Genomic DNA, 13,738 nt, shown 5'->3' with positions numbered 1-13,738 from the left:
CGCTGGAACAACGCAGTCATCGCTCTCTGAGCTGCTCCCATGGACTCGTGGTACACGGCCTGCTCCAGCTGGTTTGGAACCAGAACACCAGGTCTCATACCCTGGACATCTTGCACGCCCGGTGAGTGCTGGCGAGAGAGGGCATCAGCATTGGTGTTACTCTTTCCTGACTGATACTTAATGTCAAAATCAAAGGAGGCAAGCTGGGCTGCCCAACGCTGCTCAGTCGCGCCCAGCTTGGCAGAGGACAAATGACTGAGAGGGTTATTGTCGGTATAAACCGTACATTTATGACCCAACAAGTATTCCCTGAATTTTTCGGTCATGGCCCACTTAAGCGCCAAAAATTCCAGTTTCATGGAACTGTAATTGGTCATGTTACGTTCAGTGGGCCTCAGCCCTCGCCTAGCATAAGCTATCGGTCGCACCTTACCGTCCTGTTCCTGAGACAGGACTGCTCCCAAGCCACCGTAGCTGGCGTCCACCTCCAAGATAAAGAGCAAAGAGAAATCAGCATAAGCGAGGACTGGGGCCGTAACCAGCCTCTGTTTCAACTCCTCAAAGGACTCCTGGCACTCCTCTGTCCAACCCTCCCGGACGCCCTGCCCCCCGTTCTTCCGAGATTTTGTACCCCCATACTCAGCCACCAGTCTATGCAAGGGGGCCGCGAGCTTGGCGAACCCTACCACAAAACGGCGGTAATAGCTAGCGAACCCCAGGTATCTCCGAGACGGTATCCGGGGGCCTCCAACCGGCCACCGCCTCCACCTTACTGGGATCCGTAGACACCCCTTGATCCGAGATAACATGGCCCAAGTACCGCACCTCATTCTGAGAGAATGAACACTTACTGAGCTTCACCATCAGGCCCTCCTGTTTAAGCCGCCCCAGCACCACCTTCAGTCTCTCCAAATGTTGTTGCACTGTGGAGGAGAACACCACAATATCATCAAGATAAAGTAGCAGCGACTGACACTGCTGGTCCCCGAAAAGACGTTGCATCAACTGCTGAAAGGTGCTGGGGGCATTACAGAGCCCACAGGGCATACGGTTCCACTCAAACAAACCAAAGGGGGTACAAAAAGCCGTTTTGTGCTTATCTGTCTCGGTAATAGGTACCTGATTGTACCCACTCGCCAGATCTATGGTGGAGAACCAACAGGCACCAGTCAGAGCGTCTAGAGATTCCTCAATACGTGGCAGAGGAAACGCGTCCTTCAAGGTTTTACTATTAAGAGGGCGATAATCCACACACATCCGTAGGCCGCCATCCTTCTTTCTTACCAGCACAATAGGTGAAGCATATGGACTACTACTCTCCTGTATTATTTCAACAGCTCCCTCATTTCACCCAACTCAGACATCGGTGGAGGGTCAGGGGTCAGACTTTTGTGGGGCACAGCCATACTGAAATCCCACCGCTGGGAGATCAAAATACTACGTTCTCTCATATCACCTGGCAAACCTTCGCGCTCCCACCGTATAGCTTCTCCTCTAACGTCGAGCATGGTCGACCTCGGGTGCCCACGTACCCACCGTTTTAAATCCCGCCGGAGAGCGCAGTCTGATACCTGCTCCACAGACTGAACCCTCAGCAACACATCGGCATTCACCACTGCAGTCGGCGAATTCAGCCTCACCTTCTCCATCAGCCCTATTAAAGCCAGGGAAGCACAGGCGACCTGTCAACCAGACGAACCCTGCAGCTCCTCGCCTGCTTAAATACGTCACTCCCTTCCGCTGATTGGTCAGTACTGCAATTCCTCACCTCCTACTGCCACAGCTTCAACTTGGAGGCGTAACTGTCCTCCACCAGGATTCAACAGACCAGTTCTGTTTGTCCCCTTTGTTCTGTAAGCCGTGGACAAACGTTTTGGCCTATTTGGGAGTAACAAGCTCACGCATTACACAACACTGAACAGTCGAGGTCACTCTGGGCCCCACAGCGAACCATCAAGGACACTCTGAAAGAACAAACACTGCTAACAACAAGCACACCTTTATGAAATGAAACACCATTTTTATTTTGTGTTGTCTTGTAGGCCCTAATTGTTTTAGTTTTTCTCTGGGGAAAGGGAGGGAATGGTGGGCAAAGGGTTTGAAACTTCTACAAAACAAAACTTCTAGTTGTTATGTTAAGATGTTAGATAATGTGTTAGTATGAGTGTGTGTGAATGGATGAACGTGACTTAGTGTAAAAATGAGTGGCCAAAAAGAATAAAAATGGGCTATTTGAGTCCATTTGCCCTACATAAGAAATGTAAAAACATGCGCAATGCAGTTAGGCCACTACCGTTGTCCTGGCAACCACCAAACAAAGACTCATCCATCAGGTTACCAGACAGAAAGGATGACTTATCTCCACCGTATCCTATACTTTCCAATACAATCACTGATGTAAGGCTTGGATGCAGTTGCCATGGAAACTCGTCAATAAAGCTCTCTACACTGTCCTTGAGCTAATCTGAAGGCTACAAAAAGCTTGTAGGTAGGTCTGTAGTTGTTGACTCTTCAGAAAGCTGGGGATTTTGTGCCCCTCAGCATGCACCAACTCCTCTCTGGGATTTTCCATGTTTCCTGTTATATGTTGTGATGTGCTCTCAGTTGTATTGTATTGTATGGGTTAAACCATTGTAAATATATATATTGTAATGTCACTGGAAGTGCTCGTCACCCTGCACAGCTGCGGTGATTATAAAATGGGAGTGTCCAGTAAACCCAGTGTTGGGGATTATGTTTGGCCAGTGAAAACCTGTCTGAATGTGTTCTCATACCACTATCGGTCAGGCACGGCGCCAGGATTTTTTTTCTCCTGGTGCTAATGAGGGACTTGACCAATACGTGGGGGTGCTAAGAAAATAACAGATTTCCATGACTTAGGTAACTTTATACATAGGTTATCGATTTTTTCAATAAAAGTGGCTAAGATACACAGCAATTTAACTGAATTAGCCAAAGAACATTCAGCAAAATAACCAGGCCTACAACGAGCCACAAAGCAACGGCAAAAATGTTTTCACGTGGAAAGGTGCAAGATTCAGCACCAGACAGCGACCATGTGATAAACAAGCAACACATACAGAATGCAACAAACGCATTTATTCTACATGCATAATTAATGAAATCAACTATGCATTGCTTTTATTGCCTCGGATCACAACATAACTTAAGAAATTAAACTGATTGCGAGATAAATTTAACATACTACACAGTGCAGGCGCAACGAGAAGTGCAAACAATTTGTATCTAATGATTCGGACCACAACATGGTAAAAAATGGAGATAATAATACCAAAGCCACAGCGAGAAGTGCAACACTCCGTACCTGTTAATTAGGCACACACAACTCAGCCTAGCGTGAGTTTCAACAAAAAGTTTCCGCCCGCCCTCTGTCCCCTCTTAATCAGTGCACAGAAGAAACATGCAAGCGGAGAATCTCCGCAAACTGTTTTTAAACTAATACATTCCTTTATTATAATATTATATATAAATTCATAATTATATTTTTTATAATCTAATTTCTTGGGGGGGCTTAATGGGGCTACACAGATTTATCACGGGGCTGTAGCACCCCCTAGCCCCGGTGTGGCGCCGTGGATGCTATCGGTAATCCATGCAGACTGCTGAGCGGAGTTCTGCTAACTTCCACTTCTAACAGTCCCAATTAACTTCCACTTTACAACAGTCCCAATTAACTTCCACTTTACAACAGTCCCAATTAACTTCCACTTTACAACAGTCCCAGTTAACTTCTACTTTAGAACAGTCCCAGTTAACTTCCACTTTACAACAGTCCCAGTTAACTTCCACTTTACAACAGTCCCAATTAACTTCCACTTTACAACAGTCCCATTTAACTTCCACTTTACAACAGTCCTAGTTAACTTATACTTTACAACAGTCCCAATTAACTTCCACTTTACAACATTCCCATTTAACTTCCACTTTACAACAGTCCCATTTAACTTCCACTTTACAACAGTCCCAGTTAACTTATACTTTACAACAGTCCCAATTAACTTCCACTTTACAACAGTCTCAGATTACTTCTACTTTAGAACAGTCCCAATTAACTTCCACTTTACAACAGTCCCATTTAACTTCCACTTTATATCAGTCTCAGATTACTTCTACTTTGTAATAAATCCACTGACTGAATATTTAGCAGTGAAGAAATCTCATGGATGGACTTCCTGAGGCTTATTGAGGGCATCCCATTTATTGAGCTGAGGACGACTCATCTGCATGCCGAAGTGTTTTATACTCTGGTGACCCAGAACCCAATGGTTTGGAGGGACTTATGGTAATAAAGTGTAACCAAGATCTGTCCAAGGAGGTGGTCCTGAACATTCTCTGTGATGTCTAAAGCTGCTGATCATTCATGTTTCTGGTCTGCTGAGCTCATGTTTTAGACCTGGATCTGGAACATAACAGCATACAGCAGGAAGAATGACAGGAGCAAATGCTCCATCAGTCCAGATCTGGACTCCTCATATGAGCTTTTTATTCTTAGTCATTTTGTTTGATGAGTGCAGATGAATAAATAGACCTTCTGAAACAGAGAAAAATCTTCTCCGTGATCTAAAACCTTAACATGCCTCAAACATGGCACAACCACAAGCAGAAACCATCAGGACTTAGCTGAGCTTCTCAAATTTCTTTATTCAGGAAAATTACAAGAAAGAAACCTGCACACACACATAGAGATGCCTGATCAGCATCAGAGCAGAGGAGCCAATGAGAGCAAGCGTGAAGATGATTTAAAGTGATTGAATTTTCATTTTCATGTTGCATTTGTTGGACGTGTCCTGTCAGAAACTTCCTGGTTGGTGAGGAAGACCTCTAAGAATTCTTCTGTGGCACCTTGATGGTCACCTGAAAACAAACAGAGACATAGAGAATATGTAGTTATCACAGTGCAGATCAGAGTACCACGACTGGACTCCAGGTTCGACCTGATCATCAAAACAAATATTCCTCCCAGATTTAAGCAGTTTGGGTGATTTTATCTAAGAACTGATTCAGTGACTATTAAGTGGGGAAAAAACAGAATGACCTGCTTTTCTTGGCATTGAATAAATGAATGAATGAATTTATTTTGAACGAACAAAAGATAAACTATATACAAAAAGAAAATAATGAAAAAAGATAAAAGAATAATAATTATTGCATCATCAAATCATAATAAAGAAGTTCGAAAAGGAGTGGGAAGAAGTGTACACTGAATTGAACCTTTTGAAGTTTGACCCAAGAAATAAAGGCAAGAAAATTCTTTTTATCTGAAGTCTTTATTTTGTCCCTTTAACAAAATAAATAAACAATGTACTGTTTATTACGGTGTTTATTACGGTGTGACTCGCTGACAAAGCTGCAAAAGTGTCCACCAGGGGGACGGAAAACGAGATTATAGACAACAGGGTCATGTATCAAACATGATGCATCACGTGGTTTAAGGACGTGTTGGTCCGTCCAGGATCTCATGTCAGAAAGACTAAAGGTTGCTGGAAACTGTGGGTTTTATCTGCATCTACAGCTGAATGTCATCCCGAGCCTGAATAAGCCGTCAAGATAAAGCATGTGAACAGAGAACAGGAGGGGGCAGAGACGGTGATACGTCACCACTGAACCACTAAGGAGGTGAAATTATTCAGAGATGGGAAAAGTTCTGTTAGGCCTCATTTACATGAGGACACCGAAACAGTAAATAAATACAAGTTTAATTGAGTTCTGGCTTCTCGTTTCCATGGTAACAGCGTTCTGGGTGGACAAAACTGCAAAGGTTTGAGAACGGACTCCAGAGTGAACTTTTCTTGCAACGGCAGGGAATCCTGTCCATGCAAACATGAAGTGGAATCCTCTCACACCTGCACGCTCAGGTCCTGTTCACACCTTTTACAAAACAACGTGGACCTCCATGATCGGAATCTTTTTAGGTTATTTTGGTCTCTTAAAGAAAAACAATTATCCCATCAGGGAAGCGCCAATCCCTACCCCTCTGTACAAGCGGAGGGTTGCCGAGAGGCGCCTCGGGATAAAACCTGGAGAATAAGCCACCGGATTGATGAGGACTGGCAACACAAATGGGATGTGTCGTTGCAAAGTTTCACCACCTGCTACAGGCCTGGCATGCATTCCACATCATTTCCAGTCTTATTTAAGCTTCCTGTCTACACAGAGGCAGTTTTTTTGCATAACATGACATAACCTGTGAGTTAAATCCTGAATTCCAGCCCAGAATGATGTAGTTGACAGAATGAAACCAAACAGTCTAGTCTATCTAAGCTCAGCTACAGGTCTTTATATGCTGTGTCTGCAACGTCTAGAACCAGCTGTTTAAATACTGTTTTCATTCAGGAATCATAGCAACTGTGCAGAGACGACTTTCTAGAGAACTTCAGACAGAAGGAAATTTAGAGATTAGTCTGTAGTACATTAGAGGGGTCTAAACTGGCTTTTTATAGCACAACAAATGAAAAAATCTTGAAAATAATCAGGCTGACTGGTAGCACAGAAGCTGAGTCTGATACGACCATCTGGTCTCCAAAACTCCTAATGACCTGATCCATACAGACCCCAGAACCCAAAGGATCCAGTCTGCAGGACTCCTCAGATGGTCTTTATCCTCATCCTGACTGATCAGACTCTGGCTGCTTCTCCAGATTCTGGCTCAGGATGGATCATTTATTTAGATGAGCTTCATGTGTCTGTGTGGTTACCGTTTTAACCTCCGTATAGCTCTCCAGACCGTACTCTCCCAGCTCCCTGCCGAATCCGGAAGCCTTGTATCCCCCAAACGGAGCCTGAACACCGAACACGTTGTAGCAGTTAATCCTGCAGAGAAAACACAGATCCGGTCAGAAGATGAACTGCTGACTGTGTTTACATGTCAGAAAGGAGATGTGGACCACCGAGACAGCGGCTGGAAGCTGGAGCTGATGTTTACCACCTCAATGTAAAAATAAATAACAGAAAAAAACAATGTCAGCAACTTTATTAGCAGGTTAGTAAATGTGGAGGCAAAATATCGGGCATGAATAATATTCTGTGATCATGCAAATGAGACAAGTGCCCGCGACTCTGCCAGGCACTGGCCTAGGACACAGCGAAGGGCCCCAGGTGCCCGAGAGGCACCCAACCCCCCCAGGGCAGAGAGAGGCCCTGCCCAACGCCCAGGAGGACCAGCCCCCACCCCCCGGACGACCTGTAAGGTGTGATTTACTTGTAAATGAAAAACAGACAAATTGTACTTGAAACTTTACTTATTTTTCTCCAGGAATTTCAGGTTGTTTATTGTGTTTCTGCGAGTCATTAAATATGAACATCTTGATAAAGTTCTTGTACTAAAATATTGTTTATAGGTTATTGTGCTGTTATTTTACTGGTCCAACCCACTGGAGACCAGATTGAGCTAAATGTGGAACCAGAGCTACAATGAGTTGGGCATCTCTTCTCTACAGTTTGTTCCTGAAGAAAGATCTGGAACTGAGCTGAAACTTGTGTTTTCTCAACCATCACTGAGCCACGAAACACGTTCAAAATCCCTTCACAAACCAGTGGAGTCATCAAGAAGGTTCTGGACGTCTGGACTGAACAGCTGACTTTCATAGTAGAGATGTCACCATTACTTGATTTCATAATAAATCTCAGTATTAAACACCATTATTAGTTCATAGTAAACATCCCTCAATATCATCACTTTACATAAAGGATCATGTCTGAACCATGTGGGCAGTTCCAGAGGAGGCGTTTTTCCACGGGAAAGTTCTAGAGGAGGCATTTTTCCACGGGAAAGTTCCAGAGGAGGAGTGTTTTTCCACAGGAAAGTTCTAGAGGTGTTTTTCCACGAGAAAGGTCCAGAGGAGGAGCGTTTTTCCTGTGGAAAAGTTCCAGAGGAGGCGTTTTTCCACGGGAAAGTTCCAGAGGAGGCGTTTTTCCACGGGAAAGTTTCAGAGGAGGAGCGTTTTATCAACGGGAAAGTTCCAGAGGAGGCGTTTTTCCGCGGGAAAGTTCCAGAGGAGGCGTTTTTTCACGGGAAAGTTTCAGAGGAGGAGCGTTTTATCAACGGGAAAGTTCCAGAAGAGGCGTTTTTCCGCGGGAAAGTTCCAGAGGAGGCGTTTTTTCACGGGAAAGTTTCAGAGGAGGAGCGTTTTATCAACAGGAAAGTTCCAGAGGAGGCGTTTTTCCACGGGAAAGTTCCAGAGGAGGAGCGTTTTTTCCACAGGAAAGTTCTAGAGGAGGCGTTTTTCCACGAGAAAGTTCCAGAGGAGGCGTTTTTCCACGGGAAAGTTCCAGAGGAGGAGCATTTTTCCTGTGGAAAAGTTCCAGAGGAGGCGATTTTCCACTGGAAAGTTCCAGAGGAGGCGATTTTCCACTGGAAAGTTCCAGAAGAGGAGCATTTTTCGGCGGAAAAGTTCCAGAGGAGGCATTTTCCACGAGAAAGTTCCAGAGGAGGGGCGTTTTTCCGCGGGAAAGTTCCAGAGAAGGAGCGTTTTTCCACAGGAAAGTTCTAGAGGAGGTGTTTTTCCACGAGAAAGGTCCAGAGGAGGAGCATTTTTCCTGTGGAAAAGTTCCAGAGGAGGCGATTTTCCACTGGAAAGTTCCAGAGGAGGCGATTTTCCACTGGAAAGTTCCAGAAGAGGAGCATTTTTCGGCGGAAAAGTTCCAGAGGACGCATTTTCCACGGGAAAGTTTCAGAGGAGGAGCGTTTTATCAACGGGAAAGTTCCAGAGGACGAGTGTTTTTCCTGTGGAAAAGTTCCAGAGGAGGCGATTTTCCACTGGAAAGTTCCAGAGGAACTGCAGTGACTGGGAAAACGGCAGGGCCTAATTAACCTTTATTTATTATTATTATTAAGCCCGCAGGCAAGGTAAACATGCACGTGGAAGAGCAGGGGGAGGCGAGTGGAAGAGCAGGGGGAGGCGAGTGGAGGAGCAGGGGGAGGCGAGTGGAAGAGCAGGGGGAGGCGAGTGGAGGAGCAGGGGGAGGCGAGTGGAAGAGCAGGGGGAGGTGAGTGGAGGAGCAGGGGGAGGCGAGTGGAAGAGCAGGGGGAGGAGAGTGACATGTTTAACTCATATCTGTACATATTTGTGAATCCTCACTGGTTACTGTTTATGGTGCCTGTGATGTGCTGAATCGGTATGTGGTATAAGGCATGATAGCTTTGTGTTATTAATAAAACATCAGTTACAGTTACAGCGGTATTCCTTACTGGTACGTGAGGTCCTATAGCCTTTCCATCTGAAGAAGTCACATATTAATCTACATTTAATATGTAGGATTTATTTTTTCTGCACACGATGAAGGAGATTTATGCCGACTTTACTTTATTTCTATATTATTTTGTTTGGATCAGAAGATTGAATATAAGGAGCGTTGATGTGATTTTACATATTTATATTTATGTAAATGAATTAATGCATCATGATTGCTTCTCTGACAACAATCGTAGCAAGAAAACTTGTAAGTTAAACTCATACAATGATGTTGGAAGCAGCATCTTACCAGACGGTTCCAGCTCGGAGCCCGTTGGACACGTAGTGAGCTTTATCAATGTCCTTAGTGAAAACAGCAGCTGCCAGTCCATACTTGGTATCGTTGGCTCTGGTTATCGCCTCCTCCAACGTCTTAAACTTGAAGATCTGCATCACTGGACCAAAGATCTGCAGGAGGAAACATGACGTCATGAATCAGGAGATGTCTGACAGAGTCTGCACTGTATGTTTAGTAGAGAAGTCATCATCACAGACCTCCTTCCTGTCAGAAACATCTCAACATCCACTTTATTTATTCATTCATTCTCTGTACCGCTTGGTCCATTACGGGTTGCAGGTACGTTGGAGCCTATCCCAGCATTAACAGGTGAGAGGCAGGTACACCTGGACAGGTCACCAGTCCATCGCAGGGCCAACACATAGGGACAAATAATCGTTCACACTCGCATTCACTCCTAGGCAGAATTTAGAGTCATCATCATCCACACAGAAAGGCCCCCTCCCTCAAAGTTCGAACCTCCCCCCAGCCGAGATTCGAACCAGTGACCTTCTTGCTGTGAGGCTGCAGTGCTGACCACCACACCATCGTGCAGCCCTCTTTATTTATTTATTTATTTATTTATTTATTTATTCCATGATGCATCTGTCCGGTTCTTCTGCAGGATTAGTTGACTGGACAGAAAGAGACTGAGGAACCAAGATGGATTAATCCTTATACCAGTTTGCAGCGCTCCAGAAAACTAACACCACCGAGTCCAGCTGACTTCACATGACAGCTGAATGCTGATTGGTCGAAGGTTGGAGGTGGGAAGAGCCACCTTTCACAAGGTGAAAAGTTCTCTGGATTGTCTTCAGTTCGTAATAGCTTCAGATCTTTGTTCTCAGACTATAGAACAAACAAAATAAGCTCAGGTTTTAAGAAACTATTCCCTAGTAAAAAACTTTAAGCCGCTGGTTCTCATTCAGTGTTTTTCTGCTTCAAACACCTGTGTTCATAGCCAGGGGCGCTGCTAGTGATTTTGGGCCCCATGAAAAGAAACTGAAGTGCCCCCCCCCCTGAAAATTTTGATATTGTAATACATAAAATGAGCTATTTTAATGATATTTTGACCATCACACCTATATTTGTTAAAAGAAAAACATGATAGTTAGGCTACTGGTACCTCAACATCAGCTTGATTTTCCATGTCCTCAAACTCTAAAGTTCCTCTTTGATGTTTCTAACAACTGGCCCACCACCCACATAACAATGTAGAAAGACAGGATGTGGTGAGTGCTGATATACAAGATAACTGCACTTCTTCTCTGAAGTATATTCGCATATCTGGTGCTGATATACAAGATAAGGGTGCACTACTACTATAGTTCAGGGTCTGCTGGTAAAGTTCAGCTGGTCAGGGTGTATAGGTTAGGTTCTATAGGTCAGGTTTTTCTGGTCAGGTTCTATAGGTCAGGTCCTATAGGCCAGGTTCTATAGTTCAGGTTCTTCTGGTCAGGTTCTGCTGGTCAGGTTCTATAGTTCAGGCTCTGCTGGTCAGGTTCTACAGGTCAGGTTCTATAGGTCAGGTTCTGCTGGTCAAGTTCTATAGGTCAGGTTCTATAGTTCAGGCTCTGTTGGTCAAGTTCTGTTGTTCAGGGGGTATAGGTCAGGTTCTATAGGTCAGGCTCTACTGGTCAGGTTCTATAGTTCAGGTTCTTTAGGTCAGGTTCTATTGTTCAGGTTCTGCTGGTCAAGTTCTACTGATCAGGATGTATAGGTCAGGTGCTATAGTTCAGGTGCTATAGGTCAAGTTCTATAGGTCAGGCTCTGCTGGTCAGGGTGCATACGTCAGGTTCTATGGTCAGGTTCTATGGTCAGGTTCTATAGTTCAGGTTCTTTAGGTCAGGTTCTATAGGTCAGGTTCTGCTGGTCAAGTTCTGCTGGTCAGGGTGTATAGGTCAGGTTCTATAGGTCAGGTCCTATAGATCAGGTTTTTTAGGTCAGGTTCTATAGTTCAGGTTGTGCTGGTCAGGTTCTATAGGCCAGGTTCTTTAGGCCAGGTTCTATAGTTCAGGTTCTATAGGTCAGATTCTATAGTTCAGGCTCTGCTGGTCAGGTACTACAGGTCAAGTTCTATAGGTCAGGTTCTATAGGTCAAGTTCTGCTGGTGAAGTTCTGCTGGTCAGGTTCTATAGTTCAGGTTCTATAGGTCAAGTTCTATAGGTCCGGTTCTATAGTTCAGGCTCTGCTGGTCAGGTTCTATAGGTCAGGTTCCATAGGTCAGGTTCTATAGGTCAGGTTCTATAGGTCAGGTTCTACTGGTCAGGGTGTATAGGTCAGGTTCTATAGTTCAGGCTCTGCTGGTCAGGTTCTATAGGTCATGTTCTATAGGTCTGGTTCAATAGTTCAGGCTCTGCTGGTCAGGTCCTATAGGTCAGGTTCTTTAGGTCAGGTTCTATAGTTCAGGTTCTATGGTCAGGTTCTATAGTTCAGGTTCTTTAGGTCAGGTTCTTAAGGTCAGGTTCTATAGTTCAGGTTCTGCTGGTCAAGTTCTGCTGGTCAGGGTGTATAGGTCAGGTTCTATAGGTCAGGTTTTTCTGGTCAGGTTCTATAGGTCAGGTGCCATAGATCAGGTTCTTTAGGTCAGGTTCTATAGTTCAGGTTCTATAGGCCAGGTTCTATAATTCAGGTTCTGCTGGTCAGGTTCTATAGGTCAGGCTCTGCTGGTCAGGGTGCATACGTCAGGTTCTATGGTCAGGTTCTATAGTTCAGGTCGTTTAGGTCAGGTTCTATATTTCAGGTTCTATGGTCAGGTTTTTTAGTTCAGGTTCTTTAGGTCAGGTTCTTAAGGTCAGGTTCTATAGTTCAGGTTCTGCTGGTCAAGTTCTGCTGGTCAGGGTGTATAGGTCAGGTTCTATAGGTCAGGTTTTTCTGGTCAGGTTCTATAGGTCATGTTCTACAGGTCTTGTTCTATAGGTCTGGTTCTATAGTTCAGGCTCTGCTGGTCAGGTTCTATAGGTCAGGTTCTATAGTTCAGGCTCTGCTGGTCAGGTTCTACAGGTCAAGTTCTATAGGTCAGGTTCTATAGGTCAAGTTCTGCTGGTGAAGTTCTGCTGGTCAGGTTCTATGGTTCAGGTTCTATGGTCAGGTTCTATAGTTCAGGTTCTTAAGGTCAGGTTCTATAGTTCAGGTTGTGCTGGTCAGGTTCTATAGGCCAGGTTCTTTAGGCCAGGTTCTATAGTTCAGGTTCTATAGGTCAGATTCTATAGTTCAGGCTCTGCTGGTCAGGTACTACAGGTCAAGTTCTATAGGTCAGGTTCTATAGGTCAAGTTCTGCTGGTGAAGTTCTGCTGGTCAGGTTCTATAGTTCAGGTTCTATAGGTCAAGTTCTATAGGTCCGGTTCTATAGTTCAGGCTCTGCTGGTCAGGTTCTATAGGTCAGGTTCCATAGGTCAGGTTCTATAGGTCAGGTTCTATAGGTCAGGTTCTACTGGTCAGGGTGTATAGGTCAGGTTCTATAGTTCAGGCTCTGCTGGTCAGGTTCTATAGGTCATGTTCTATAGGTCTGGTTCAATAGTTCAGGCTCTGCTGGTCAGGTCCTATAGGTCAGGTTCTTTAGGTCAGGTTCTATAGTTCAGGTTCTATGGTCAGGTTCTATAGTTCAGGTTCTTTAGGTCAGGTTCTTAAGGTCAGGTTCTATAGTTCAGGTTCTGCTGGTCAAGTTCTGCTGGTCAGGGTGTATAGGTCAGGTTCTATAGGTCAGGTTTTTCTGGTCAGGTTCTATAGGTCAGGTGCCATAGATCAGGTTCTTTAGGTCAGGTTCTATAGTTCAGGTTCTATAGGCCAGGTTCTATAATTCAGGTTCTGCTGGTCAGGTTCTATAGGTCAGGCTCTGCTGGTCAGGGTGCATACGTCAGGTTCTATGGTCAGGTTCTATACTTCAGGTCGTTTAGGTCAGGTTCTATATTTCAGGTTCTATGGTCAGGTTTTTTAGTTCAGGTTCTTTAGGTCAGGTTCTTAAGGTCAGGTTCTATAGTTCAGGTTCTGCTGGTCAAGTTCTGCTGGTCAGGGTGTATAGGTCAGGTTCTATAGGTCAGGTTTTTCTGGTCAGGTTCTATAGGTCATGTTCTACAGGTCTTGTTCTATAGGTCTGGTTCTATAGTTCAGGCTCTGCTGGTCAGGTTCTATAGGTCAGGTTCTATAGTTCAGGCTCTGCTGGTCAGGTTCTACAGGTCAAGTTCTATAGGTCAGGTTCTATAGGTCAAGT

At 44.7% G+C, this 13,738-nt stretch overlaps 1 protein-coding gene across 1 annotated transcript in view; it reads right to left on the bottom strand.

Annotated features, from left to right (window-relative positions):
• Window positions 1–4,642: 4,642 nt before the first annotated feature.
• Window positions 4,643–13,738, bottom strand: part of LOC121641835 (aldehyde dehydrogenase, mitochondrial-like) — a 66,502-nt gene continuing 57,406 nt past the window's right edge. Inside the window, exons 11-13 of the mRNA XM_041988171.1 lie at window positions 9,502–9,659; window positions 6,717–6,831; window positions 4,643–4,875 (exon numbers count right to left, since the gene is read on the bottom strand). Of these exons, the coding sequence (XP_041844105.1) occupies window positions 4,843–4,875; window positions 6,717–6,831; window positions 9,502–9,659 (306 nt within the window). The 3' untranslated portion in view covers window positions 4,643–4,842. The remainder of the gene's footprint in view (window positions 4,876–6,716; window positions 6,832–9,501; window positions 9,660–13,738) is intronic.

Source organism: Melanotaenia boesemani, chromosome 6 (genome assembly GCF_017639745.1).
Source record: "Melanotaenia boesemani isolate fMelBoe1 chromosome 6, fMelBoe1.pri, whole genome shotgun sequence".
In the NCBI taxonomy this organism is placed as follows: Eukaryota; Metazoa; Chordata; class Actinopteri; order Atheriniformes; family Melanotaeniidae; genus Melanotaenia; species Melanotaenia boesemani.
The sequence above is the reverse complement of the archived record's forward strand: the minus strand, read 5'-3'. Positions and strand labels throughout refer to the sequence as shown.